Source organism: Gadus chalcogrammus, chromosome 22 (genome assembly GCF_026213295.1).
Source record: "Gadus chalcogrammus isolate NIFS_2021 chromosome 22, NIFS_Gcha_1.0, whole genome shotgun sequence".
NCBI classification, from domain to species: Eukaryota; Metazoa; Chordata; class Actinopteri; order Gadiformes; family Gadidae; genus Gadus; species Gadus chalcogrammus.
The window spans coordinates 9,004,237-9,030,526 of NC_079433.1; the positions used below are offsets into that span (position 1 = coordinate 9,004,237).

Genomic DNA, 26,290 nt, shown 5'->3' on the forward strand with positions numbered 1-26,290 from the left:
AATACATGGAACGATTTTCTGCTTCCACACTCATGCACACATGCAACCATGACACACACAGACGCACACGTCCATATAAAGAGCACCGTACAAACACACAAACAATATCTCAAAAACTGTCCACTTAGCTTTTGGCAAAGAAAGCTTAGATACGCATACTAAATGCAGCATTGTGAATGTATACGCGTGTCATATGAACGCACCACATCCGACAACATGCCGGTATGGTTGGCTTTTTCCTGCAAAGTAAGCCACTCTGCCATTGTCTGCCTGATCCGAGACGTTGGATGACAATATGGTACATGTGCCGATTGTGTTTAATTATAATAGGTGGAGAACACCTATTATAACACTTTACTCTGCTTTTCCCTTCTCCAGATGTTCTTCATGGATGTTGGTGACATAAAAAAAGCTGTTGTATTGTGTCATTCGGGTTTTGAAGGGCACAGTTGGGGAAGCTGTGCATGTTGTGGGAAACTATTGAATGGTGGGACTCAACTTCGAGACAGTGATGGAAAGAATAACCATTTTTTATGAATTGGCAAACGTTGCTTTCCTTTCCCAGAATTCACTTTTTTCCATAAGCGTTAATGAGCTATCGACGTCACAGAATCCCTCATGCTCGAGTCGCCGTGGAGGAATCAATGCAGTTGAGACAACGCATTATCGGGTGAAAACACGATTTAGACACCAATAGATTGGTTTGGTGACTTGAATACAATGAGGTTTAAAATTAAGGCTTTTTCCTCTGCAGCCGAGACAATGGCTGCTGCCCTGTTTTCGGTCTGTTTGTGCTCGATAACACAGGTCCAAGCATCCGGATAAACCCCCCACCCCCACGCGCCACACTCTCTAGCCGCCCTGTCACATTCGGCATCGCTCACCCCCTCCGTCCCTCACCCCCTAGCTCTCTCTCTCCCTCTCCACACTCGTCGGGCACTATGATGTTACACGATGGTTCCGTTAACTGTGTGAGGAGAGGCGGTTGTCACGGTTACCTGATAGCGCACAGTGCTGGACCATCTGCCACGCAAAGACACAGCTCCCTGCTTACTGCTGTAATTACAGCAAACCGCATGCAGTCAGCAAGCACTGGGACGCAGGAGGGGTGTGTGTGTGTGTGTGTGTGTGTGTGTGTGTGTGTGTGTGTGTGTGTGTGTGTGTGTGTGTGTGTGTGTGTGTGTGTGTGTGTGTGTGTGTGTGTGTGTGTGTGTTCGCTCTTTGCATGGCTGTGCATGTGCATTTGTGTGCATGCAGATGGGTACCAACGCTTGGCTTTACCTGAACATACAGTGGGGGGTTTCTGCTGAACAGTGGTAAAATATCACAGCTTTAATCAACAAGGTCACATTCATGTTTAACAACCATAACACTATCTGTCCTTGGTGTTCAGAGCATCTACGATGGTCCTGTATGAAGGTTTGCTGTGCGCATGGACGTGAAGGAAATATATAATGCCGTTCCTAAATTACAAAATACAATGGGTTTATTTGGCACCAACAAAAGTGAATCATAAATAATAATCAAAAACTAAGTTGTAGTCGCGTTTTTTGAATAGTATGCCCTCTGATGCAGCAGTTAGCCGGCCAATGAGGGACAGGCACAGGAAACCCCTCCTGAAGAGGATTGGCTGATTGGCTGACGTGTCTTCCGGGGGACCAATGGGAGCGGTAGAAAGGGAGCGTGTCTTTGGCCGAGGGCCCCGGCTCCTTGTCTGCCTCCCCCAGGCGTCACAGCACACATTGAGAGGACCAGACACCTTGGAACGAGATCTAGACTCTGTCCCCATGGGGACGGTAACCAGGGGCAACAGCCTCAGGTCAGAGATGGCCGCCGACGCCGTGCGCACCGCGACTTTCTTGGAGAGTTTGGCAAAAATAAACAACTGAAGCATTTTTTTTCCCCCCAAATAAAGAGCCAGGAAAGCAATTACGAAACAAATGGTTTAAATTGCCCACTGATCCAATTAAAAGCAAGGCCCCGCAGACACTGGCCTGCTCATATAATGAGGTGAAATTAACAGCGTTAAGACTTGGCGTTGCCTCTGCTGTCGACTGCCCTATAACACAGACAAACTTCCCTCCGTTGTTTCTCTGTATTTATTTATTTATCCTGTGGGCATGTCCTACTCTGGATGCCCGTGTAAAATAAATATGTGTATTTGGACTTATTATTGCTTTCTAATTTGCCGTAATGAAAGCAGTAGCCGACGCTGGCGGAAGAGCCATTTTAATTTGAGTGTAGGACGCAGTACTGCATATTAATGACTTCATTTGCATAAATCATGTCACTCCACTCGGGATTCCAATTAAACCCTTGATTAATTGCTCGGCTGACCCGTTAAATAGAATCCTTTAAGTGGTTCAACAGGCCAGCATAGCCTGTTGACGCACAAACACACACACATACACACTTGTGTGCACAATCACACACACAGATACACACACACACCCAGCCACATGCTGTCCACTACCCGCCCCTCAGCACATGATGACCACACAGACAGAATTAAAAAAAACTACACAAAACCAGGCAGAGAAACACAAATATTTGCAGTCTGGGAAAGCAGTCTGGGAAAGAGGGTGTTTAGAGGAAATAAGTAAGGCTAATTCAAAAGGAGGAGTAGGGGAGGAGAAAATGATGTAAAAGGGGTGCACATGGTATATAATTTCATATGAGAGTCTATCTCTCTCAGACTGGGGGGAGGGAATAGAAGTAGGCTCAAAGCAGTTAGAAAATATTTAGCGTTAAGGCATTTCTTTAGAGAAATCAAGCGAGGGAAAAAATAGGTTCTTGCATCTTTCATTCTGGTAGCTTTCTATCTGCAAAGAAGGATGGCGTATAGGTAGTTTTCAAGCATTCACAATCTGCATTCTTCCCCACCATCTTGAAGGCCAGGGTAAATCCCTGAGCCTCGGCACAGCCGCTTGCTAGCTTTGTTCATTATCATATGGAGCAAAACCTCAACAAATGGCTGCACATTTCAAAGCCTACTATTTATAATAACATGAATTAGCTATTTTACGCACAGCTCAATGTTTCATTGTTTCACCACCTGCCAGTTTGGAAAAATCAACCGGCCCAGGCAGATTTTTTTAACCTGCCAAATGATGAAATTAGTTGGTGGCACAAGTCAATGTTGGACCCTGCTTGTCAGTCACCGTTGAACCAGGAGAGCCTCTAAGAACAGATGGGTGAAGATATCTCATTGGTGAAGGACAGATTAGCTACTTTAGGTTAATTTGGGGTTAGATTAAGGTTAGGGTGGTTAAGGCTAGATCATGGTCTATAATATTAAGAAACATGAATAAGGTATGATATCTCATAGGTAAACAATAGATTAGCGAGATAAAGTAAGATCAGGTTACATTAGGTTAGTTTAAGATTAAGGTTAGGGGTAAAATGATGGTGGAGGATAGAAGGATAGACCAGATAAATGAGGTTAGTTAAGGTTACCGTATTTTCCGGACTATAAGTCGCGGTTTTTTTGTAGTTTGGCTTGCCCTGCGACTTATATTTCGAAGCGACTTATATGCCAAAATTGTGCGTACATAATCTTCGGCCGCAAGATGGCACCGTCATTCATTAGGCCTACGACTGAACGCTGCAAGCCTACTGCACCACCGAATAAATTATATTCTCGTCGTCATCGTCCTCAATGTCCTCCGGTTCAACCAAAGCTACCCCAGCCTTAGCTGCAATGTTGTGCAACATAGCTGTCACACATATCACAGCGCATGACTTGGCCGGCGAAAACTGGAGCCCTCCGCTGGACTTGTGAAGGCTTCTAAAGCGCAACTTCCACCTCCCGATCGTGCCCTCAGGTTTAGGACCGCGGCGCATACGCGTCCGGTGGAATCACGGTGTCACTGAATTCGGTATACTCTCAGAACTACGAGTGGGACCGACACACCTATATTGCTATTGCAATTTTATTCAGTCTCTCCAGACTAAACGTTCTTGTTTAAATGTTTAAAAATAAATGCGACTTATACACCGATGCGACGTATATATGTTTTTTTCCTCGTCATGGAGCATTTTTTGACTGATGCGACTAATACTCGGGAGCGACGTATAGTCCGGAAAATACGGTAGTTAAATTAACGTTAAAAAGAGTGCCTTTCTCAGCTAATCTTTTTAGAAACTATGTTTTTGTATACCAAAGAGCACCTTCGCATTAACTGATTAACTTAACAGACCGACCCTGCCCGTAGCCCTTACTAGGTTAGTTAAGGGTTTGTTTATTGTCAGGGTTAAGGTTAGATGATGATATATAGAAATTAGATGCATGAATATTAAGTTATTTCTCCTAGCTCAAGGATAAATTACATAGATTAGGTAAAGTTAGAGTTAGGTTAGGTTTTCGGTAAAATTGTTTAGCGATTAGATGCATGAATATTGCTTGATTTCTCATTTGGGGCTGGAAAAAGAAAGTATGAAGTGTAGTGAAAGCCTATTTAAATATGTGTAGGTTCCCCCTGCAAGCCGTGTCTTGAATCCAACCACGTGATTACTCGAGGGGTCTGCATGGAGCATCTGCTGATGAATCAAATTGATTGGAATTGGAATACAAGGAAGTGTGTGTGTGTTAGTTTGCTCGGGTCTCACGCCAGACATTTAAATAGCCTAGTTACATCTCGCCTGATTGTATCTGTTTGGTGGAGGTTTGTGTTGTTTCTTCCCAGATTAGCCCTAAAGACCAAACTGAGAGTTACAGCACTCGTATACTAATTGCTTCCTACCTTTTGGGGGAATCTTAATTTAATTCACTCTTTTCAATGTACATTCGCTCCGTGTCGGATAGCCTGTGGCGTTTAAGATGGTTAGGACCTAGTTAAGGCAGGGGGAGCTCTACAAAATGCTGCTGCTCCAGACAGGGTTGCCTTTCCTCCTGCAAGGCACTCCTTTTCCACCGTTGAATTATTCCTGTTTCGAAACCCTGAAAGTTTAATGTTGGCAGTTGTAGGCGAGTTCTTTCTCTGAGATTGAATGATTTCTCTCGGCTAGAGGAGCTGTCTCACTATCTTTGTAGGCGATAAATGAAACATTGCGGTTGGGACAGTCCAGGAGAGGAGCAGACACTGAGATAGGATCCAATGCACACTGGAAGAAAACTGTCAAATTCAATTTTGTTGCTAAGCAGGACTTTTATTTGACGCACACACTCTGTGTGTTGTTATATATTATTGCAATCTACGAGTTTCAATAACATTCGGTTTACTAAAACCATTCAAAATTGTTTATTTTCAAGGATTGGAATGATATAGATTGCATTATGTTCACTCTGTGCCTTATATTCAACGGTGTTCCGTCAGCCAGGGGATGAAACAGCCCTAATCAGATGGAACAGGGGGCTTTCCATACAGCTCGGCTTCTTATCGGTTACGTAACATTTTGTGCTAAATTCCCTGTTGTTCAACTATAGCACCACATAAATCATTTGTCAACGTTGACAGGGTTTCATGGGCCGTGTTTCAAGCGGAGGTGCTAATAATTGGGGCTGTAACGTGGCCCTGTGTGAGCCGTGTCTTTGCCGCGTCACTCATGGCTAATGGTCGGAGACACATTGGGGGTTGCGGGATGGATTCTGGACTGCGACAGACACATGGAGGAATATTATTGGTCTACGGTTAGGCTTCCATTACATGCACTGTGCTCTAGTGGCGAAGGGGAAAGGTTTTCTCTCTCTTCCCCCCCCCCCCCCCCCTACACACACACACACACACAGTCCACTGCTCCCCGTTTAACCAGTGTTGGAAGAAATCCGTTTGGCCTTGCCAAGGAATGCCCTGCTATTTACCACTGGTTTACAGACCAGTGGTACTGGAATGTGACCGGCCAGAGGTCACACACACACACACAGACACACACACACGCACACACACACACACTGGTGCTTCTATCTGCTCTCAGTGCACATGCAAAGCCTCATTAGGCCTGCTGGAGTGACGAGAAAGGTCAGAGACACGTTGGTAAGCAGGTCCGAGAGCAGACCCGACTGGAATATAAGAGGGTGGGGAGGGATGGTTGGTTGGATGGTCTGTGAATATATGTGTGTGTGTGTTTGTGAAACTGTGTGTGTGTGTGTGTGTGTGCGTGTGTGCGTGCACGTGCATGTGTGTACTTCTGCACGTGTGTAAACGGGCAGCTGTTGAAGCTGTTATTTTCAGGCCAATTGCCAGTACATCATGTGCTGGACTGAGAAAACCGAGTGTTTGGGATACGTATTGAGACTGTATTCAGGTACACAAACATCCTCAACAGCAGGAGCTCAGCAGTTAAAATTGTCTTTTCAACCCCCATCTCCTGGCCAAAAGATTGGGTTAGACTGTCACAAAGATCAAGATGTATTGTGTGCTTTGCAATAGTAATAATAAAATGCAAAAAATAAAAAAAGTTAAGTTTAGCTAGAGTTTGTTGCGTTAGTTTGATTTCAAACCAAAACTTATGAAAACATTGGTAATGGCATTGCATTTAATTAGAGTCCCCTAGACATTTATTTTGTGATTATACTTTGATGTGATACTTCTTAGCTAAACCCCTCCATAAAAGGAAAACTATGATGAATGTAACTTCACAAGAGAAAAAGCGCCTCGTTAAGTCAGACACATTCACACTGTGAGGAAAGGTAATCCTCTTAGTTTAACGTCGTATCTGACTTTAGTTGCTCCTTTCAATTTCGACATCAGAGGAAGAAACTTCCGTCCCGCCAGAGCAGTATATTGTTCAAGGTTAAATGTTTGGATGACATTTAAAACCCAATTCAACCAATTGTTAATACAATGAAGATTCCCTCCTCATTATATTAATATAATGAGGCTGGGAGTACAATGAATAATATCTGAAACTCAAACGCAATGCTTTACTAAATGACCTTTGTGTAAGCTTTGTGACTCTTATTCATGCAAAACAATCTTTGCATTAGGGACTAGGTTTGACGAATAACAAAAGTACATACTGTACGTGCTCGACGACTAAAGCGCAAGGCAACTGAGGACACGGAAAGGTCACACCCCCCGAGGTCGTTGGGGTCACGGCTCTCCACTCTAATCTGCTCCATCTAGACTGCAGGATTAGGCCAGGAGAATGACACAGATCCAGCCAGACACCCTGCTGGGTGTCAGCCTCTGGGTGTCACCCTCTGGCACACCTTTCACATCAACTGGAAGGGCGGAGATGTGTGCGCGTGTGTATGTGTGTGTGTTGGAGAGTCTTTGTGTGTGTGTGTGTGTGTTTGAGAGTGTGCGATGACAATGTGTGTGTTTGAGAGTGTGTGTGTTTGAGAGTGTGTGTGTTTGAGAGTGTGTGTGTGTGTGTGTGTGTGTGTGTGTTTGAGAGTGTGTGTGTGTGTGTGTGTGTGCGCGTGCGTGCGTGCGTGCGTGCGTGCGTGCGTGCGTGCGTGCGTGCGTGCGTGCGTGCGTGCGTTTAGAAATGGAGATCAACAAAGGAGCGCACTGGAGTACGTTAGGTATAAAAAGTATTAATTGGCATCATGTGTCCCTTTAATAATACCCTTAAATTGTTGTGCTATGCAGTGGATGGTTCCAATAAGCATGAAATCAACTTTACTCAAATATTCTCAAACAGAATTAATGACATATCGTTCGGATTAGATTCTTAAAACACAAATATCCAACCGCAGACAGCATCGTTGAAACGTGCCATGGATGCAATTAATTCCATCTGCAGCTTTCTATGTCTCCTAATCTAATTACTTATTTTCCACATCAAATTGAATAGTTTAATTCCTTCAATGCTAGACTCAACCAATACAGGCTTCGAGCTTTGATATACATGACATTGTGTATTTGTTTCAACAGAAAATCCCTTTAAGAACGGAGAAGACTAATCCCTTCAAAACGTCTCAAAAAGCCAGACTGCAAAGATGACAGGTGACTGACAACATTATTCAAAAATTAATTGGCTCATCATCAATAATTAACACATACCTAACCCCTGCATACGGATGCGCACAGACAAAAGCAATGCAACGCACGCACACACACACACACAAAGCCACTTACACACACACAAACCCACACACACAGACACACATCGAAAGACACATCTATGCACAACCATGCACAAGATGAAGCCCAAAACAGGGCCTGTGGAGTGCACATGAAGCAGTAGGTGAATATCAAATCTTACATATATTGGATTTCATTCATTAGCATTAGGGAGCGAATGCAGGAATCATGGAGAAAGTGGCTATCGATCAACAAACCCTGCAAAACTTCAGTGAGTGCAAGCTACTGCCCACTCTCTGCCTCTTTTCTCACAATTCCAATGCACCTGCTATTCGTCTGGAAACCAGTGTTTGTTCATTTCCGAATGAGGTATTCACCATGCGCCGATGCCTATTATGCGGCACGAACAACAACAACAAAGAGCATTATCTTGTGTTCGCTCAGGTTGTGTGTCAGAGTTTTTATTAGAAAGCTTCATGTCTCAGCAATGACGGCCTGCACCAGAACTATTCCTTGTTAAGGCAGGAAAAGGCACCTCTGGAGGTCTCGATTCACTTTGCACTTCAATAAAAGGACTGTTTTCTATTTTTATTATTGTCCACCGGTCCTTTGATACTCCCGTCATTGCATTTTCTTCTCTGTGTGAGTTTAGCCATTTGGTTTTTCCAACGCCACTGCATTGTACAACATCTTCCCTATTCTCTTCCTCATCTAGAATCCAGAGCCACACAGATTGGTTTATTTATGATGAGTTGCTTTCTTCTCAGTGATTGCACTGGAAATAGTTCATTTTTGGTTTCCCGTCGGGATTCCTCCTTGGGGGACTTGTTTTGTGCCAAAAATAAGAAAGGGCTGAGGAAGGTTGGAATCGCACCAAAGCAATATTTGGGATTGTAGAGAAGAAGATTAGGAAGTAAAAGACATTTGAAGGACATTCAGAGACTTATGCCCCCAAGCCCCCTGACATACAAACACTGATTGTGAGCCTGTATTCAAGTTAGACAGACAGAGAGACAGAGAGAGAGAGAGACAGAGACAGAGACAGAGAGGGATAGGGAGAGAGAGAGAACAACAGGGAGAGCAAGAGGTTAGCAGCAGGCTAAACATCCCTTGTGCAGAACATTAGCCACATTGACCTGAAGGCCTGCTTTCTTTCCAACCATAATACACTGTAACCCTGAGTGATGGCTGACACTGATTCACCGCGAAGGCAACCACCTGAAGTAAACCCCGGGCAGTAATGTGTACTGGGCCCTGCTGGGTATTTCTAGTCGTTTAGTACTGGATCACCGTGATCCTCCGGCCGTGGAGGTTTGATTGGGATGTGACTTTAGGTTTCGGGGTCATGGTGGAGGATTACCAGTCGGTGACATAACAGGATGTACTTTGCTGTGTCACCGTGGAACGTGTGTCGTACTCTAAGGCCACAGGTGTGTGTGTGTGTGTGTGTGTGTGTGTGTGTGTGTGTGTGTGTGTGTGTGTGTGTGTGTGTGTGTGTGTGTGTGTGTGTGTGTGTGTGTGTGTGTGTGTGTGTGTGTGTGTGTGTGTGTGTGTGTGTGGTGAGAAAAAAAGAGAGATTGAAAGAGATCGAAAGAAAATGAGAGAGAGAAAGAGAGACAGAGAGAAAGAGGAACAGAGAGACAGAGAGAGAAAAATAGACAGAGAGAATAGCTAAAGCCTCTGGCTCTGCAGCTGCCTATCGAGAGAGCTTATTATTTTTTGGAGAGAGGAAGAGGGCATTTTGCAAATTAGATTTGCTTACCCTCGGCCAGTCACCTAGCCTCCTGCATCTCACACGAAGCACGCAATCCCAATCCATGTCCTTCTCCAATGCCCGAGTGCTCATCCGCTCCAGAGGCTGAACGTGCATGTCTCTTAGCGCATGTCATTGATTAACATTTTGGAGGTTAGTCTCTCCCCACATGAAACTATTCCCCTCAGCTGTGGAGCATTCAAGTAAACGGATTGATATTTGCAGTGCCAGGAAAGCTGCTGATCACAGGAGTGCATGCATGAGACCCATTACAAGGCGGAAGGTGGGACCCGTAGCCTACCTTGGGTGTCCCGTCTGGGTCTGCCTCTTGTGAGCGGGTTTGGGGTTTAACTACGACCGGGAAATGTGTTTTTTTGTAAGTCGTCACTCATTGGATAAAAGCCTCTGCTCAATGATGTAATGTGATATAAAGTAATGCAATATAACGTGATGCATTGTACCTGACATCCAAGCAGCAGAAAATAGAAATATAGTGCAGGTGTTGAGAGTACAAAGTAATCCCCGTCTTCTATTTATGAATGCATTTTAACAGTTGCACATGTGTTTTACATCATATCAGCATCTACGGTGACCTTGGAGTCCATTCAAGTACAGAGGCTCACTGCCACACTATACGGTCCAAAAGGAATCTAGAGCAAGAGATTAGAAACAACAGAGACATTGATCCAACAGCCCCCCCCCCCGCCCCGCTCAGAACCTAAAAATAGCTTACTTCATATCTAAAGAGAAGGAACAGTCTCTCTCTCTCTCTCTCTCTCTCTCTCTCTCTCTCTCTCTCTCTCTCCCTCCCTCCCTCCCTCTCTCCCTCTCTCCCTCTCTCTTCCCCCCCCCCCTCGTTGAGGTCTCCTAAGTACAGTGATTACCACCATTATCAGTCTTACTCAAATCCCCTGACCGAGGGCTATGGCTAAGCCATGGGGGGTCAGCAAGGCAGCAGCACAGGGAATGTAATCGTATCAATAAACAAAGAGGGCAAAATTAAGTAAGAAACGCCCTGCGGGTCCTACATGCCGCCATTGCAAAGGAGGACCAAGCAACAGAGTGAAGAACAGAAGGTAAAGCATGGCATGGATCTGCAGGCGATCTGGTTCCTGGACTGCTGCATGATATGCAAATGAAACTTGAGTGTAAAGGCATGAGTGGTGAATGATGAAACGTTTCTAAATGAAAATCCCTCATGAAGTGGATTACTGACATATACACTCTAATTACGCCGTAAGGCTCTCTGCCCTAATATCGTAAAGCGAACAAAGCACCGGAGACCAGTCAACTATGCGTTTCAATAGCAACAATTCATACAACAAGCTGACTAATAATACTTAATAACACAGAAATATCTTAATTACCACGCACTCCCAGCAGTGCACTGATTAAAGCCTTCATAAAAGAACAGCAGTAATGCCTTTTTAAGTGTAATGGTGGTTTAACTAATTAACTCAATCACACATGCTAGAAAACACACAAAAAACACACGCACACACACACACACACAAAAACATTAACAATTCACCAATTAGCAATGGGGATGGAACGTCAATTACCGTTTCATTTTCACAGCATTACAGGGATAAAGTTTGCTGACCCACATACACGCAGCACGCCACCCTTTGATAATGTATTTTTTTATGCTGCTCTATTATCTCTTTGAAGAAACAATGGTGCCGCACAGCCCAGCTCAGCACGACTCTTCCCCTGCCGCGCTTTTTTCTTTCTTAGCTCCAATAAGACCTCCAGTGTCTTACCATCTAGTCCGGTAATCAGCTTCTATCTTTATCAGCGGTGCTAATGAGCGAGCAGCCGTCACAGCCTAACTGCTACGGATAATAGGGGCGGCGGTGCCGTCTAACAAGGTGTGAATAATATAGATGTATGTACGGCTGCGGCGACGTGACCGAGGCGTTACTTCTCGTTATCACAGCAGAGGTGGTGTTCTGCCCTAATGGCACCCCGGTGTGTACGCCAGCCGACTGTTAGCATTTAGCTCGCCGTCTAGAAGTGGAAGCAGAGGCACCACGCCAAGCATTGAAACCATACCATATGGTACGTGCAGGGTTATGGGGTTGGAAATACAAACCAACAGGAATCCTAATTATAATAATTGACTACGTTTTCTTGCTGTTTGGATTCTGGGACTATTATTCGCTCTGCTTTCTAAAAAAAAGGGTTGTTTTGTGCAAAAGGTTGATGGAACACTTGATGTCTTGCTGTTTCTTGTGAATACAAATGATTGGGCCAGTTAAGTAAATCATACAAATAACAAGAAATTAAGCATGAAACAGCCAACTTGTACCTTACGTGTCAGAGAAAATGACTTGCATAATATATTATAATGTCCTAAAATATGACGGCCAGTAAAAAGTCTCTCTGTGTAAACTGGCAGTTATGCAATTTTATCGTTACCGCCCTGGAAACTAGTCCAATTGAAGATTGTTTTTACGTTCAGCACCTGAGAAATATGAACGAACAGATGAATAAGTTGCACGCTTCACAGTTTCTGGGCTCTATTTCAGACGTTTTCCATGGAGATGAGTTTGCATAAAGCGGTGTGAAAGCACTCTCTCTCGCACCGTTCTTACGGCATCAACCGGCCTCATCAAGATCTTCAGCGAGATCTGCCGCCAAGTCTTATTTAAACACACGACAATATTGAGGGATGGAGGGCTTGATTGTACTCAATCGAACTGCATATCTGAATGGAAACAGATTGTCTCGATGTAAATATTTGAGCGTACGCGTCGAGAATAAGCACCACGGCATCTGTTGACGAAGAGGGAACAGAGCTGAGGTCAGCCTCTCGCGTCGGGCGAACGCCAGCCCAGAGCTGCAGGGTGCCAACATTATGGCTGCTCATCAAAAACGTACACAAATCTTAAGCAGGCCACTAAACATTTAGTACATGAAAATGTGTGTTAGCTAACAAACAACAGGTGTGTTCTTACACTACCTCGAGCTCATAGCAGCTTGTAAACGCCTTCACATTCTGGCTCTGAGCATGATTGCAGGCTAAGTCTGATGTCAATATCTAGGTTCCTTTGTTTGCAAGATATTTCCAATAGCTAAGTGTGCAGACGACACAATATCAGAAGGAATACTGTAATTAATGAGGTTGGGTGGGTCAGGGTAGGGGTATTAGCTCTCAAATGTTCACCCGATGTAGAGGATTACTATAATGCTGGGAAGAAAATGGTAATGTGCAGCAAATCAAAACAAGTCGTTAATCATTATCATTCCTCTTGAAGCAGAGAGAAGAGTTATATATATATATATATATATATATATATAGAGAAAATCAGAGTTGTATACTACAATAGTTGTATGACCTTTAAATCCAGCGTGATCAGCTAAATCACGAGGTACATCCGTCCCAAATGAGACTGTTTAACATATTTCCTCAGTGTGACATTCAACCTTCTTCCTTTAGGTGGGATGATGAAAAAGGAATGTGCTGCTAGCGGCTGGAGGCACACGATGCTAGGATCTGCTTGGGAGCGACTGTCCTCCAGTGTTTTTTGACCTTTCTGTTGACTGCTCAGTCATCACAACGTGAGATCTCCGCAGCGGCATGCCAAGTCAGATGCAAGTGACCTAGCGTGCAGGCCACACACACACACACACACACACACACACAGGCATGCACGCACAAACTTATATGCACACACATTAACACACACACACACACAAGCCTGCCAAGGCTCAGAGCCGGGTGCCAACTGCTCAACAACCCAGGAAAACGCAACTACAGTAAACACAAGTGTGGATTACGAGCTGCCAGAAGCAACCAGCTCGCTGGATCGTGTGGACAGTGCAGGATGTGGTTGGAGGGTGGTGTGGACTTTGCAGGGTGTTGGTGTGGGGGTGGTGTGGAAAGTGCAGGGTCTGCAGAGGGGGGGGGGGGGGGGGTCGGGGGGTGGTGTTGACAAGGCTGCAGAGGGGGGGTGGTGTTGCCAGTTAAAGGCCAGATGAGGGTGGTATTGAATGTGCAGGGTATGTGGGGGTGGTATGGACAGTGCAGGGTGTGTAGGGGGTGGTATGGACAGTGCAGGGTATGTGGGGGTGGTATGGACAGTGCAGGGTGTGTAGGGTGTGTAGGGGGTGGTGTGGACAGTGCAGGGTGTGTAGGGGGTGGTATGGACAGTGCAGGGTGTGTAGGGGGTGGTATGGACAGTGCAGGGTATGTGGGGGTGGTATGGACAGTGCAGGGTGTGTAGGGGGTGGTATGGACAGTGCAGGGTGTGTAGGGGGTGGTGTGGACAGTGCAGGGTGTGTAGGGGGTGGTATGGACAGTGCAGGGTGTGTAGGGGGTGGTATGGACAGTGCAGGGTGTGTAGGGGGTGGTATGGACAGTGCAGGGTGTGTAGGGGGTGGTGTGGACAGTGCAGGGTGTGTAGGGGGTGGTATGGACAGTGCAGGGTGTGTAGGGGGTGGTGTGGACAGTGCAGGGTGTGTAGGGGGTGGTGTGGACAGTGCAGGGTGTGTAGGGGGTGGTGTGGACAGTGCAGGGTGTGTAGGGGGTGGTGTGGACAGTGCAGGGTGTGTAGGGGGTGGTGTGGACAGTGCAGGGTGTGTAGGGGGTGGTGTGGACAGTGCAGGGTGTGTAGGGGGTGGTATGGACAGTGCAGGGTGTGTAGGGGGTGGTATGGACAGTGCAGGGTGTGTAGGGGGTGGTGTGGACAGTGCAGGGTGTGTAGGGTGTGGTGTGGACAGTGCAGGGTGTGTAGGGGGTGGTGTGGACAGTGCAGGGTGTGTAGGGGGTGGTGTGGACAGTGCAGGGTGTGTAGGGGGTGGTGTGGACAGTGCAGGGTGTGTAGGGGGTGGTGTGGACAGTGCAGGGTGTGTAGGGGGTGGTGTGGACAGTGCAGGGTGTGTAGGGGGTGGTGTGGACAGTGCAGGGTGTGTAGGGTGTGTAGGGGGTGGTGTGGACAGTGCAGGGTGTGTAGGGTGTGTAGGGGGTGGTGTGGACCGTGCAGGGTGTGTAGGGGGTGGTGTGGACAGTGCAGGGTGTGTAGGGTGTGTAGGGGGTGGTGTGGACCGTGCAGGGTGCCACTGTGGAGATGGGGGGGCTTGTGTGCACATTAAAGGGGAGGTGGTTGGTAGAAAAGAGGTGGGCTGGTGGACACGTGGGCGGTGCGGGGCGAACGGCTGTGAGCGATGACCCAGGGGGTGGCTGTGGACGGGGGTGGTAGCGCTGTTCACAGGGCGGGGGGGGGGGGGGGGGGGGGGGATTAGGAGCCGGCAGGTGATCCCATCAAAGCAAAGTGTCACCGGCGCCGTGACTCACCACCGAGCCACACTCTCCCGCGAGTCCTGATCCCCTGTAACCCGCTCTCAGCGGGCAGGCCGGCCCGGTAAGGCGAGCTGACAGCCAGGCTGTTCAGAGGGCAGACCTCGCCCACGTCTGGACGGAGGCTATGTGTACTGAAGGTGGCTCCGGCCCCGGCTGCCATCGCTCTCCATTAGGGAGGGTGGAAAACCGTGAGGGGAGACGCCGGCCCCTGCAGCTGAGAGCCACCTTTTGCCTGAAACGCCGCGCAGAAATATAGGAGGGATAAATATGTTGTGACAGCGGCTAATAAGGTCTGCAGTGGTCCGCTGGCAGTCTGCGAGTGTGTGTGTGTGCGTAAGCAAGGGCATGAGTGTGTGTGTGTGTGTGTGTGTGTGTGTGTGTGTGTGTGTGTGTGTGTGTGTGTGTGTGTGTGTGTGTGTGTGTGTGTGTGTGTGTGTGTGTGTGTGTGTGTGTGTGTGTGTGTGTGTGTGTGTGTGTGTGTGCACCTGTTTATGCATGTGCATCTCAATCAAATTGACAATGTGCCTGTTTTGATTTGCCCATGATATTCTAAGAGGGAGCAAAATAAAGTAATGTGGACCAATGACAGAGTAGGCAAATGAAAGAGAGGAAGAGACCAGAAAGAGGCAACTCGAAGAAGTACCGTTGGCATGCTTGATCCTCCCATTGCCTTTTATATGACAATATGAAGATGTGCACTAAAATAGCAACCGGGAACGGAAATAATCTGTCTACAAATACCAGGGTAATTATTTATCACAGTTTGCCTCAACGACATTTAAACACCTACAATTAGAATTGCTTGACAAAAAAGTTGCCAAAAATGTAGTGCTTGAATATAACGGGTGAGTGTACAACCATTTAGAACAAACGCTTAAATTAACAATAATTTTTTAAACTGGCATGAGGTTTAAAGATATGATTTGATTCAAAGATACGGTACACTGCACACAGAAACCATTATATTACTGTAGATATCCATTACAGATCTCGACTGTCCCAAAAAAAATGGAGTGAAGGCTTTCTAAAAGTAATTTGCCCTTTTGTCATGCCGTTAATCTGTTTATCCGTCCTTAATACAGATCATGGCCCAAGGCGTGATCACGATCAGTAAACCATACACTAACCCCATTACCTCCAGCTCTGTGCAGGGCAAGCATGGCCCGTCCCTCTCAGTCCACTGCAACACATTCTGGGACGAGGAGTGAAGGAACGCATGGAACAGCACAGGCGCAATGAAATCATTACGGCAAAATGTGACCCTGCCAGGAAAAAGCCATTATGTAAAACAAGGGCTTTATGCTTCCTATTTTAATTAGTTTTTTACAAATGTTTTAATCTTCTGTTTGTTTGCTCAATCTGCTGCTGGTAAAATATGAACCCAAAAAAAAGAACGTGGAATAAAATTGAAGATGGTATGACTGTGAAAGAGACATCTCCCTGGCATTGTCATCCAAATAGCTTTTGACTCATTTTTGCGTCTCAGCGATCTGCAAAGCCACCGGCTACAAATATATTTTCTTTTACGGAAAATAGTCTGGCACAGTGGAAGAGAACATTTCATGCTGTCAAAGGATAGAGATATCTCACCGGATCTGAGACTGGTAAACTCCCCATTCTGGGTCATTTAACTCCACTGCACGGCAGGATGGAGAATCCTTGTTAGATATCTCTCATTTACACAAAAGAAGACCTTTTGATGCCCTTGCTGTTCCTTCGACATAATGAAAGGAAATCGTTTGGTTATCATTCAGTGCTCAAGGCCATCGTAGGCATTAGTCTAATACTTCTCTTCTACTCTTTAATACCAGCCCTAGCTGTTAGGTATGCTGGAAATAGCAGACACGCTCATCCTCTGTGCAAGACAGTGTAATTTGCAATGATATATGCATATTAGCATCATTTAAGCATTGTGATGTCGGCATGATCCAGCATGCAGTCGGATTGATTATCCTGTGCCTTGGTGGAAGTCTATGGCGGGTGGGGTGGGGGGATGGGAGGCCTCAGGTGGGAGTATGCAGCTGATTAACCCCTCACCCTCCAGGATGAAGACCCCTGGCCTCAAGCCCCCATCCCACGCCCCCCTGCCCCCCACCATTCATATCCATACGTGGAGGAGGGCCGTGGGATCGACGGCGCCGAGGCTTGTTAGAGCTGAGGCAGCAGCGAGGATGGATGCTACTTCAAAGCCAGAGTGTGGGTGGACAAGGAAGCCAAAGGTAATTATTCTGGCCTGTTAGCTATCAGAGAGGTAATCTTTCTCTGTGTGTGTGTGTGTGTGCATGTGCGTGTGCGTGCGTGTGCGTGCGTGCGTGCGTGCGTGTGTGTGCGTGACCCCTGTCCCTGTTCCATAGGAGTGAGGTATCCGTGTGAAGCTGTGGATGGAGGGGTTTTGGAGCGGCTCTTAGGTTGCCCAGGTCTTCCACTCCAGCCACTCCGGATGGTAAAGTCATGTATGTCATCCCCAAGCGCACACATTTTACAAACGGGGAACATATATTGTGGGAAAATGTGCATGAAACGATGTGACAGTGGCACCCTGCACAACGAAAGAAGAAATAATTAATGTTACCCGTTCACAGCTGTGATAATGAAAAAAAAGAAGCTAAGCCCAATGATCCATAAATATTCTGACTAGCAACCCAGATTTGGAGTGGATTACTTTTATTAGCATACAAGCGTTTACCAATTTCATGGTATTAGAATGGACAGTAATTAATGAAAAATACATCTAGAAAATTCCCGGAAATCATTTTGATGTGAAACAACGGAATAGAGTTAAAAAGAAATTGTATAATCTTTGAAATGTTACCTTCACTTGTACCAGGCTTATCGGCTTCATACAATAACAGGATTTTCTTGCCGCACTAATTGCCGAACACCGTTTCAGAGTGGAGGTTGAATCCCCAAATGCGACAAAAAAGCCCTTCATTGTAATCTCTAATAAAACTTCTCAAACGGGAAAGAAACTTCTTCTTCCGCAAGTATAGGCAATAATAGTCAGCCGACAATAATAGTCGTCCGTTTCATTTTTAACATCAGTTTTATTTTTTTACATTTGCATTTTTCTCAACTGTGTAATGGCTTTTGTGTTTATGTTTTCCAACAATGTGCTTTTGTTTGTTTTTTTGATCTGAAAAGCATTGTGGATATGCAGTTCCATCGAAGCCTTTCACCCACCATAAGAAGACTCCTCCTGACGGAAGACAAATTTCCCGACAAGGTGGAGGCCATCTGCTTTTTATAATTATTACAGCCAACATGATGGAGAACCCAGGGCAAGCATTTGCAGAAGTCATTAGGCCCAGTCTCTCCTAAAAACATCTGGACAGAGATGTTGCATAAGGTCAGCAAAGTTACACGCTCAGCAACTTCACTTCACACACACACACACGACTACATCACCGTGCAAACACGCAGATCTCACTCAGATTCAGTTTAAGTCTGCCAAACAATTTCCAAATCCATCTGAAAAACTCAAGTCACTTCCAAAAGGCTAATTGAAAAGAATGCAAGGCATTTTCATTTATAGACGTAAAAGCTAGCCCCTATTTTGCTGCAATCTAGGTTTCCGTCTGTATAAATCAAATACAACACAGACATGATCCCTGGTGTAAGGATTAAGCTCAGATGCTATGCTTAATAGTTTATGGATTAACTCTTAATAGGCCAAAGAATACAACACCACCTTTCTCGAAACATGGACAGTCGTGGAGATGCGTGCAAGAAGCTATGCAGTCCTAAAGCCATTAGCTAACTCGTGCCCTCACGTAAGCACAAACCAAACACATCCTTAAAATAGAGGACAGTGATTAAACAAAGTGCTCAGATCAGCATTATTACTCCTAGGTGAGCAATGAGACTTCTTGCATACCTCTATCTTCTTCGGGCTTCCGCTGCCGTTAATGAGTTCGAGGTCAACGGTCCGCCATGACACCAATTAGAGAAATATTTCTCAAATCAGCATTTACAGGCCAGTGGGTGTCACCGATCTGCTAGATTTCTGCATAGTCAATCATGGCTCAATAATGAGCTCGGCCTATTGCGGCGTGGGCGCAGGGTGGATCTGAATCTGAATCCCTGAGGGTGATGGGGCTGGAGTGCAGGTACTTCAATTAGTGGTGGAGAGCTATTGATGGAAAACACCGGTCAGGGTGAGGGCCAGGGGCCAAGGGGAGGCTTACATATAAAACTCAAGGTCGAATCGTAAAGGGACGTTCCACCAGCACAGCATCATTTTTTAATAACTCAGTGTTACTCACTAGGATAGTGTTATCCTAGTGTATGAACCTTTCAAATTGTTTCCAAAAAAAAAAGGTCAGAATAAACTACAGATGTTACTTTTATAATATTGTCAATTCACTACAACGTCCATGGTGCATTGCGCAGGAAGTGAGCCGCAAGCGGCACATTACAGGGACTTGTTTGCATCCTAGCGAAAGAGTATTCCAAGAGGCAGATATAAAAGCTTGAGTACTTTTGTTTACTTGTTGAGTTTCGTATTTATATTTCTCAACCTGTGGACTATGTGGATAACATCACGATGTGTTGTGGTCCCATGCTCGGTTTAAGTTGCTAGAGCGGCTGTCAGCACATTTCAAATATTACATTAAAGTATATTCACGTCTGTTATTGCATTTCAATTCCAATAAAGTTTGGGATCAATACACAATTTTATTTGCATTGCTAGTTGCCTGCCTAATGCCTGCACGTATCAAGAAAGTCTCCTGAGAAAATACCTAGTGCCACGTCCCACTTCCCCATCCCCTTTACCGCACACACACACGCACTGGTTTAACCTGTTGCACATTGATTGCTCAAAAACAAGTGTGCAGCCTCACTCAGCCCTAGAGGCAGCTTGAAGCAAACTTCTGTGCTGCATGCATATAAGCATCTCCACTTAATTCTTCAACAAAGATATCGGAAGTTTACACTTGAACTCTGCACTTGAATTTAAAATAGTGGTTTAGAATTGGTAATACTTCTTTCATAATGACAGCCATCAAACTATTTGCTAATATTTCATTACATGGAATAAATGAGGGCCGATAAGTAGCAGCACTCTGAGCGCTGTTTCATGTCTGCCTGCCGCCATCTCCGCTGTAAAATGTACTCTTAAGTGTATTCTGGCTCAAAGAAAATCAGTCCTTCTATCCACTTAGTCCGACTTGGCTGAGGTTACAGACCTCACTTGATTCTTAGATTGGTATTCATTTAGCAGCCATTGTTCTTGTGTAGCACTTCAGGCTGACAACAACAGGGAAGCTGAATCTCATTGAGCTAAACTCCAAGATGATTGTCCTGGGTGACCTAGCTGGGCGTGAAGGGCACGGAGAAAGCGCTTGCAGTCTTCTTTTTTTATTTGAGGCACGAGTCCATTTTCGACACATAACAGAGGGTTTATCAAATTTGGACCATTTGATACGACTTGATTAAGGCCCTCAAGAAATATAGCTGTTGACATACAAGTAAAAATACTAAATTCATAAGTTCACAGATTCTTTGGTTATAATTCAGAAGTAGAACAATATAAAGTTGCCAACTGAAAATGAATTTGCTGCTATTGCCATAATTACTGCCAGGGATCATTAAACTAGTATGTACAATCTGTTCTCTATGTGTCTTAAGAACCCTAAATTCCTTGCCGAACTTAGTCATCATATCATCAAAAATAGCTTATGAGAAATAATGTCCAAAAGCATCAAAAATAAATAAACCAATAGTTTCTACCTCATGTTGCACTCTCCCTCTCTCCATCTCTGTGTATTAGAGACTAGTCACTTCAGTTTTATTTTCTACATTTGCCCAGCAAACACATGGCTCCTTAAGTGTTCAACTGGAGCAAATGGGTGTTAAGTGATCTTCAAGTGCACCATGGTTATTAAGGAACCTAGAAAGAACCTGGACCAGTATCTTAAAGCAGTCTAATCTTATCTTAAAGTTTTCCATCTTTAAAAGGATAACACCACCAGACTCCACTGACTGTGGTGAGAAACATTTTAATTTCTGTCTCCTAAATTCAGCCATCAGAAATGTCAAATGCAATAAACAAAGTTGCGTGCGATCTCTGTGGTCGGGTTCAAGCGTCTTGGTTACTCTGGTTCATATGGCTGACCCCTAGCCCCCCCCCCCCCCCCCCCCCCCCCCACCACCACCACATCATACAGCGAGATAGCCAGGAGTCTATGTGTTCCTTCTCTCCCAGTATGATAGATAGCTAATAAACAGGCGGACGGCCCAGGGGCAGCCAACCTTTTAACAAGGGGTATTACATTGGGTCGCTTCCAGCAATGACAGTCTGATGAATAAACTCTCTAAACAAATCGATAACGCACCGGCCCACGTAGCCCGCCCCGTGCGCCGCCAGCTGTCCAGCTGAGCCACGGCTCCGGTCTGTGGATATAGTACCAGAGGTGTCGTTGCCCCTGTCCTCTGCTGAATTGAGCGAACCAAATGCGCATTTATAAACACACACATACACATGCAAGTAAACACATTCACTTCTGCACACGCAAAAACCCTGGTCTTGTATTTTAAATCCAATGGCCCAAATCATCTTTTATAGCCTGTTATCCTGTCAGATAGTACAACATAACACATCATTAGAAAGATAACGTTTGAGTAAGTATGGACATCTAAATTAAGCTTAATATCTATTCAAGTCAGGATTTGCATGTGCAGACTCGCTTGCATGAAACACAAGGCCTCATCACTGTGGTCATAAAAGATCCCAGGACACTTATCGCAAAGAGTAGGGGTTTCCCCGGTGTCCTGGCCCAACCAGGCTCATTCAATCTGGCCCCCTAATAATCCTCCTGTACAATTGGCTGACTCCTCAATTCCCTCACTCTCCACCTCAAGCTGGTGTGTGGTGAGCGTTCTGGCGCACATTGGCTGCCGTGCATCACCCAAGTGGGTGCTACACACTGGTGGTGGTGAGTTAGGTCCCCCCCTTCTGTAAGCGTCTTTGGGTCATTGAAAAGCGCTATATAAATATAATGAATTATTATTATTATTATTAAGGCCAGGTCAGAGCTAACCGGTAATGGTTTCCTTTTCCTCCCTTTATAGGCAATGTTTGCTGTAGCATTAATCCCTATCCGGGCTCTGATGGGACACCTATATACGGCCTCTCCTAGGATACCTCTCAAGCTCTAACCCAACAGGCATGACTGACGTATTGGAGATTGACGAGTGCTAGAGAGGAGGTGCTGTAGAGGGCGGGCGTGTTTGAGAGTCACAAACATACGAGCAACAGCATGCACAGGCTCACAGAGTGAGCAACAGCATGCACAGGCTCACAGAGTGCCGGTCGCTGGCGTCTATGAGCACCATTTGAAATGCACAGCTCCCAACTGTGCTCCCGACAACCGTGCATTTGCATCTATAACTGTTGTCCGTGCAACATAACAGGGCGCCACATTCCCCTTCTGGACTAATGATCAAAGACCTGCCACTGTTTTCACATGGTTCCATTCAGTGACGAGAAAGGATGTAAGGACAACAGTTGAATGACACTCAAAACATCTGTTGCCATCAAGCCAAAGCAACACGCCCTTCACTAAGGGCAAATATGCTGAGGGAGAATCCTTACTAGAACCAGGAAGAATCTCGATTTAAACTGCAGTGTTCGCATAGGCTGTTATATACCCTATTTCCACAGGGTACGCTACAGTCACTGCTATGTGTGGGGTGTTTCAGGAAGGCAGGAGTTGTCTACTTTCACCTTGTCGGTTTTGAAGCCTTACCTTGGGCTGTCACGCAAACACGCATAATCCCTCACAAGTCTTGCTTCCAACTGAATCATCCTGAAATAAAGACAGCGGGACGCTCTCAAATCAAAGTCGGACTATTCCGACTGAGCACTCTGGGCCCACTGCGGCGAGAGAAGCCCAATGCGGCCCTTTCCTCCAGCCAGTTTGGAAGTGTTAACACACCAGTTTTTCAGCTGTTTTATGTACATCAGGAACTTAAGGCTTTTGGTGATACACCAAGGAAAATAAGAAAAGTGTTAAAGGACAAATGTTAAAAGTATTTTTGCTCTGGAAATCACGAAACGCATCAGGATCAGGCATTGGGATGGCATCAGGATGTCGACGCAGCGTGGAGACACACTCACACACACACACACACACACACACAACCCCTTCAGATGCATAGGGGACGGCTATAGGGAACACCACACACATACACATAGCACTCACACACACCTGCGGACCCATGGGGGACATGCAGCGACGAGCAGCCGGTCTTACTTTCATCTCGTCTCTCTGGCTGGCTGGAGTGTCCTCGCTGTGGCTGTCGGCGGAGGCCCCGGTGTCCCTGTGTCCCTCCTCACGCTCACTCCGCTGATTGGCTCCCGGCGGGGGAGAGGCGGCGGTGGCGGGGGGGAGCGGCTCGAGATGCTGAACATCGCTCTGCACTTCCATCTTCCTCAGCACTGCCTGCAGAGGAGGAGCGGCGAGGGTCAGGGAAGGAGGAGGGACAGGGAGAGCGCGCTTAAAGGAGGAGGGTTCTGTGCGGATGGATGCAGGTGTAGTCATTATGGTGTTGTTCTTTTAAATTGTCACATGGACAAACAAACATCAAGCTCACTGCCACGCACGTACTCAAAGGCACATATATGCAAAAATATGCCCAGATGCAATAAAAAAAGAAATGCAAAGAAAAATATGGCTTATTGCTTTGTAGTCTACATATAAAGACAGTACACAGCGGGATGGCACAGGATCAAGGGCCCGTTAGTAAAATAAAGTTTGTGCCTTGTCAAAGAAAAGACAGCCCTGCTAATATTACCATATTGAGGGATTCAGAGAAGTCGTAGCTGTTATTGTACTGTGAATTGTTTTGTGTAGACAGAAGGATGGTTGACGAGCAGGTGCTTCCTGTGATACTGTTTGACAGTGCTGTTAACAAGCCCGTCAAACCATTGGGCTGCTTATGACTTAATTGAACTTGTACTGTGGTACTACGAGGCTAGGATTCTGGAGAGAAGGATTTATATAGGGGTCCAACGGTACCGCCTTTGGACCACAAGTATCTGCGAGCTCATGTTTTATTTACTCTGGCATATGAGGAATGGTCCCCTTCCTATTCAAACAGATTTCTCAACTGGGCCAATCACAACCGCTCATCTATTATGGAGCGGGATTAATATGATGACTGTACACAGGGGCGTGCTCCTGGAGGGCCATCAAGGCTTTTTTTCGCTAACGAACTAGATCCCTTCTAGCCTGGCACCGCCCACCTTCCTACCTACTGCCGCTCAATTTTCATTTCACTTCAGTACAAATTAAATGAGTACGATGGTCTGGTAGGACCAGGCTAGATCCCTGCCACGCTTGTGGCCCACACTTCGTAGCTCTGATTGGCAGCAGCATACGTCTATCCAATGTTTCCAGAGGCCTTTTGGTCTGCGCCCATTGATCACGCCCCTTGGAACTAGTAAAGGAACTGAGAGGTTCCAAACAAATTGCGTTTTGCTAATTAGTCTAGCGATTTCAGGCCCACATTGGTGTGGGGAATTAAATTTTGGACAGTCACATGGGAAGAAGGGCAACAGAGACATCTGAGAGAATTTTTTTTAACAAATGCCTATTACGGCATTCTCCCTTTAGCAATAGGCTGTGATTAGGATGTTTTTTCCTAAGACAGTTCTCAAATAGTTTCTTGAATCTGTGCAGACAGAGGAAGACTTTAGAGTTTAGATTTAGGACAGTCAATCCGGTAAAGATGCATGTCAACAGAGCTTTGCTTGTTTAACCGTTAAAAGATGAATTTGCATCATACTGCAGAAGAACACCCTGATGGAAGAACATGTACAGAGCACCCAATGATAAAAGTGGCTGTCTGAAGCTAGAACAGGGGGAGGGTTTTGGACTGGATTCATAAGTATTGATGACCACATTCTAAGGTCATCAATAAGTTATGAGGTCAATTGCCTCTTCACTCAAGTGAAATGAGCAATTTAATAAATGCATGCCCCAAGGACCTATTGCAAAGCATCCCCATGCTTTGGAATATTAAACAGGCTTGTAAACAGCAGTAGCCTACACTCAACAGAGCCTGTTACCGATGCAGCACAGCCACATAATTAGTGACAGCCAAAGTGACAGCTCGCAAGTTAGCAATTGTTTTCCCAGAACGTCATCATCTGCAATAGGACCCATGCATTTTTTTTTTGTTACGGGGAAAACACTTCAGCCAGATCATGCACAAATAAAAACAAAGGTCAGCAAAGGTGAACTGGGTTAATAGGTGAAGGGTTGATAAATAAATATTTCGAGGTCGCTTGTCATTTGCCCTGTATGCATTCACTGGCTTGCATTGCATCATATTGAGCCTTGGATGCTTATGCAAATGCATTTACATGTGGACCTCTTTGTGAATTGCCTACATCTAAACAAATTAAATTGAAATGTACCGTTGTAGTTTCCAATAAAAACTCAACGAGTTGCGTTTGTGACAATTGCACGAATTTCCCACCTGCAATTTGCTGGCAATATTATTTGAGGACGATATATTTGCTTCAACAGCGAATTACGACAGCTTTCGAACACAGCAAGACTGTATATAATTGCAAAATACCTCTCACTTCTTCTCTCCTCTTTATGTCAGAAGCATATCAACATACGGTAGTGAACTTGCTTTACATCTCGCTGGTGTTGCACCGCCGCCGGGAAGCTAAAGCCGTCGGGATGAAGGCAAGCAACCAGTTAGTTTAGTTATCAGTTAACAACGTGAGAGAAGTTATTCCATCCAAACTAGCCGTGGCGTCAGCAAAGACCGTTTAACCATCAGTCATCATCGCGGACTACTCGTCGTAGGACCCAGCCCATAGCCAGCCACACAAACTGCTGTTATCGCGGCGGGCGTGTCCCCGCGAGCTTTCACAAATCCCTCTCCCGCCCGGTGGTTCGACCGAGCTCTTGTCAAAAGCCTCCGGTTCCCATGGAGCTCGAGCATGGAGGAGGTGTCCAACCCCTTCCTGTAGAACCGGTGACATCAAATGTAGCAGCGTAGGTGAATGAGGAGTTGGATGATTCCCGGTGATAATGTGGTGTTCCGTATGAGTTAGAAATCAGGCAAAGACTTATATATAAATATTATATTAAATATTCAGAATAATTAAATTATATAGATAGATGACAGAAAAGTAAGTGTGTGCAATAACATAGCCTATTGTATATATTATATCCCTTAGTTTACACATGTTTATGCTATTTAGAAAATATATAGCATGTATGCTATATGTTTGTTTTG

At 45.5% G+C, this 26,290-nt stretch overlaps 1 protein-coding gene and 1 long non-coding RNA gene across 2 annotated transcripts in view; one reads left to right on the forward strand and one right to left on the reverse strand.

Annotated features, from left to right (window-relative positions):
* LOC130376246 (RNA-binding motif, single-stranded-interacting protein 3-like) overlaps positions 1–25,994 on the reverse strand; it is a 173,577-nt gene extending 147,583 nt beyond the window's left edge. Inside the window, exons 1-2 of the mRNA XM_056583467.1 lie at positions 25,616–25,994; positions 23,284–23,472 (exon numbers count right to left, since the gene is read on the reverse strand). Coding sequence (XP_056439442.1) covers positions 23,284–23,457 — 174 coding nt within the window. The 5' untranslated portion in view covers positions 23,458–23,472; positions 25,616–25,994. The remainder of the gene's footprint in view (positions 1–23,283; positions 23,473–25,615) is intronic.
* On the forward strand, positions 10,621–21,046 carry LOC130375430 (uncharacterized). Its single transcript, XR_008893841.1, has 5 exons — positions 10,621–10,799; positions 13,166–13,287; positions 17,073–17,247; positions 17,383–17,481; positions 18,170–21,046. It is a non-coding gene; the product is annotated as an uncharacterized LOC130375430 (long non-coding RNA).
* Positions 25,995–26,290: the final 296 nt, after the last annotated feature.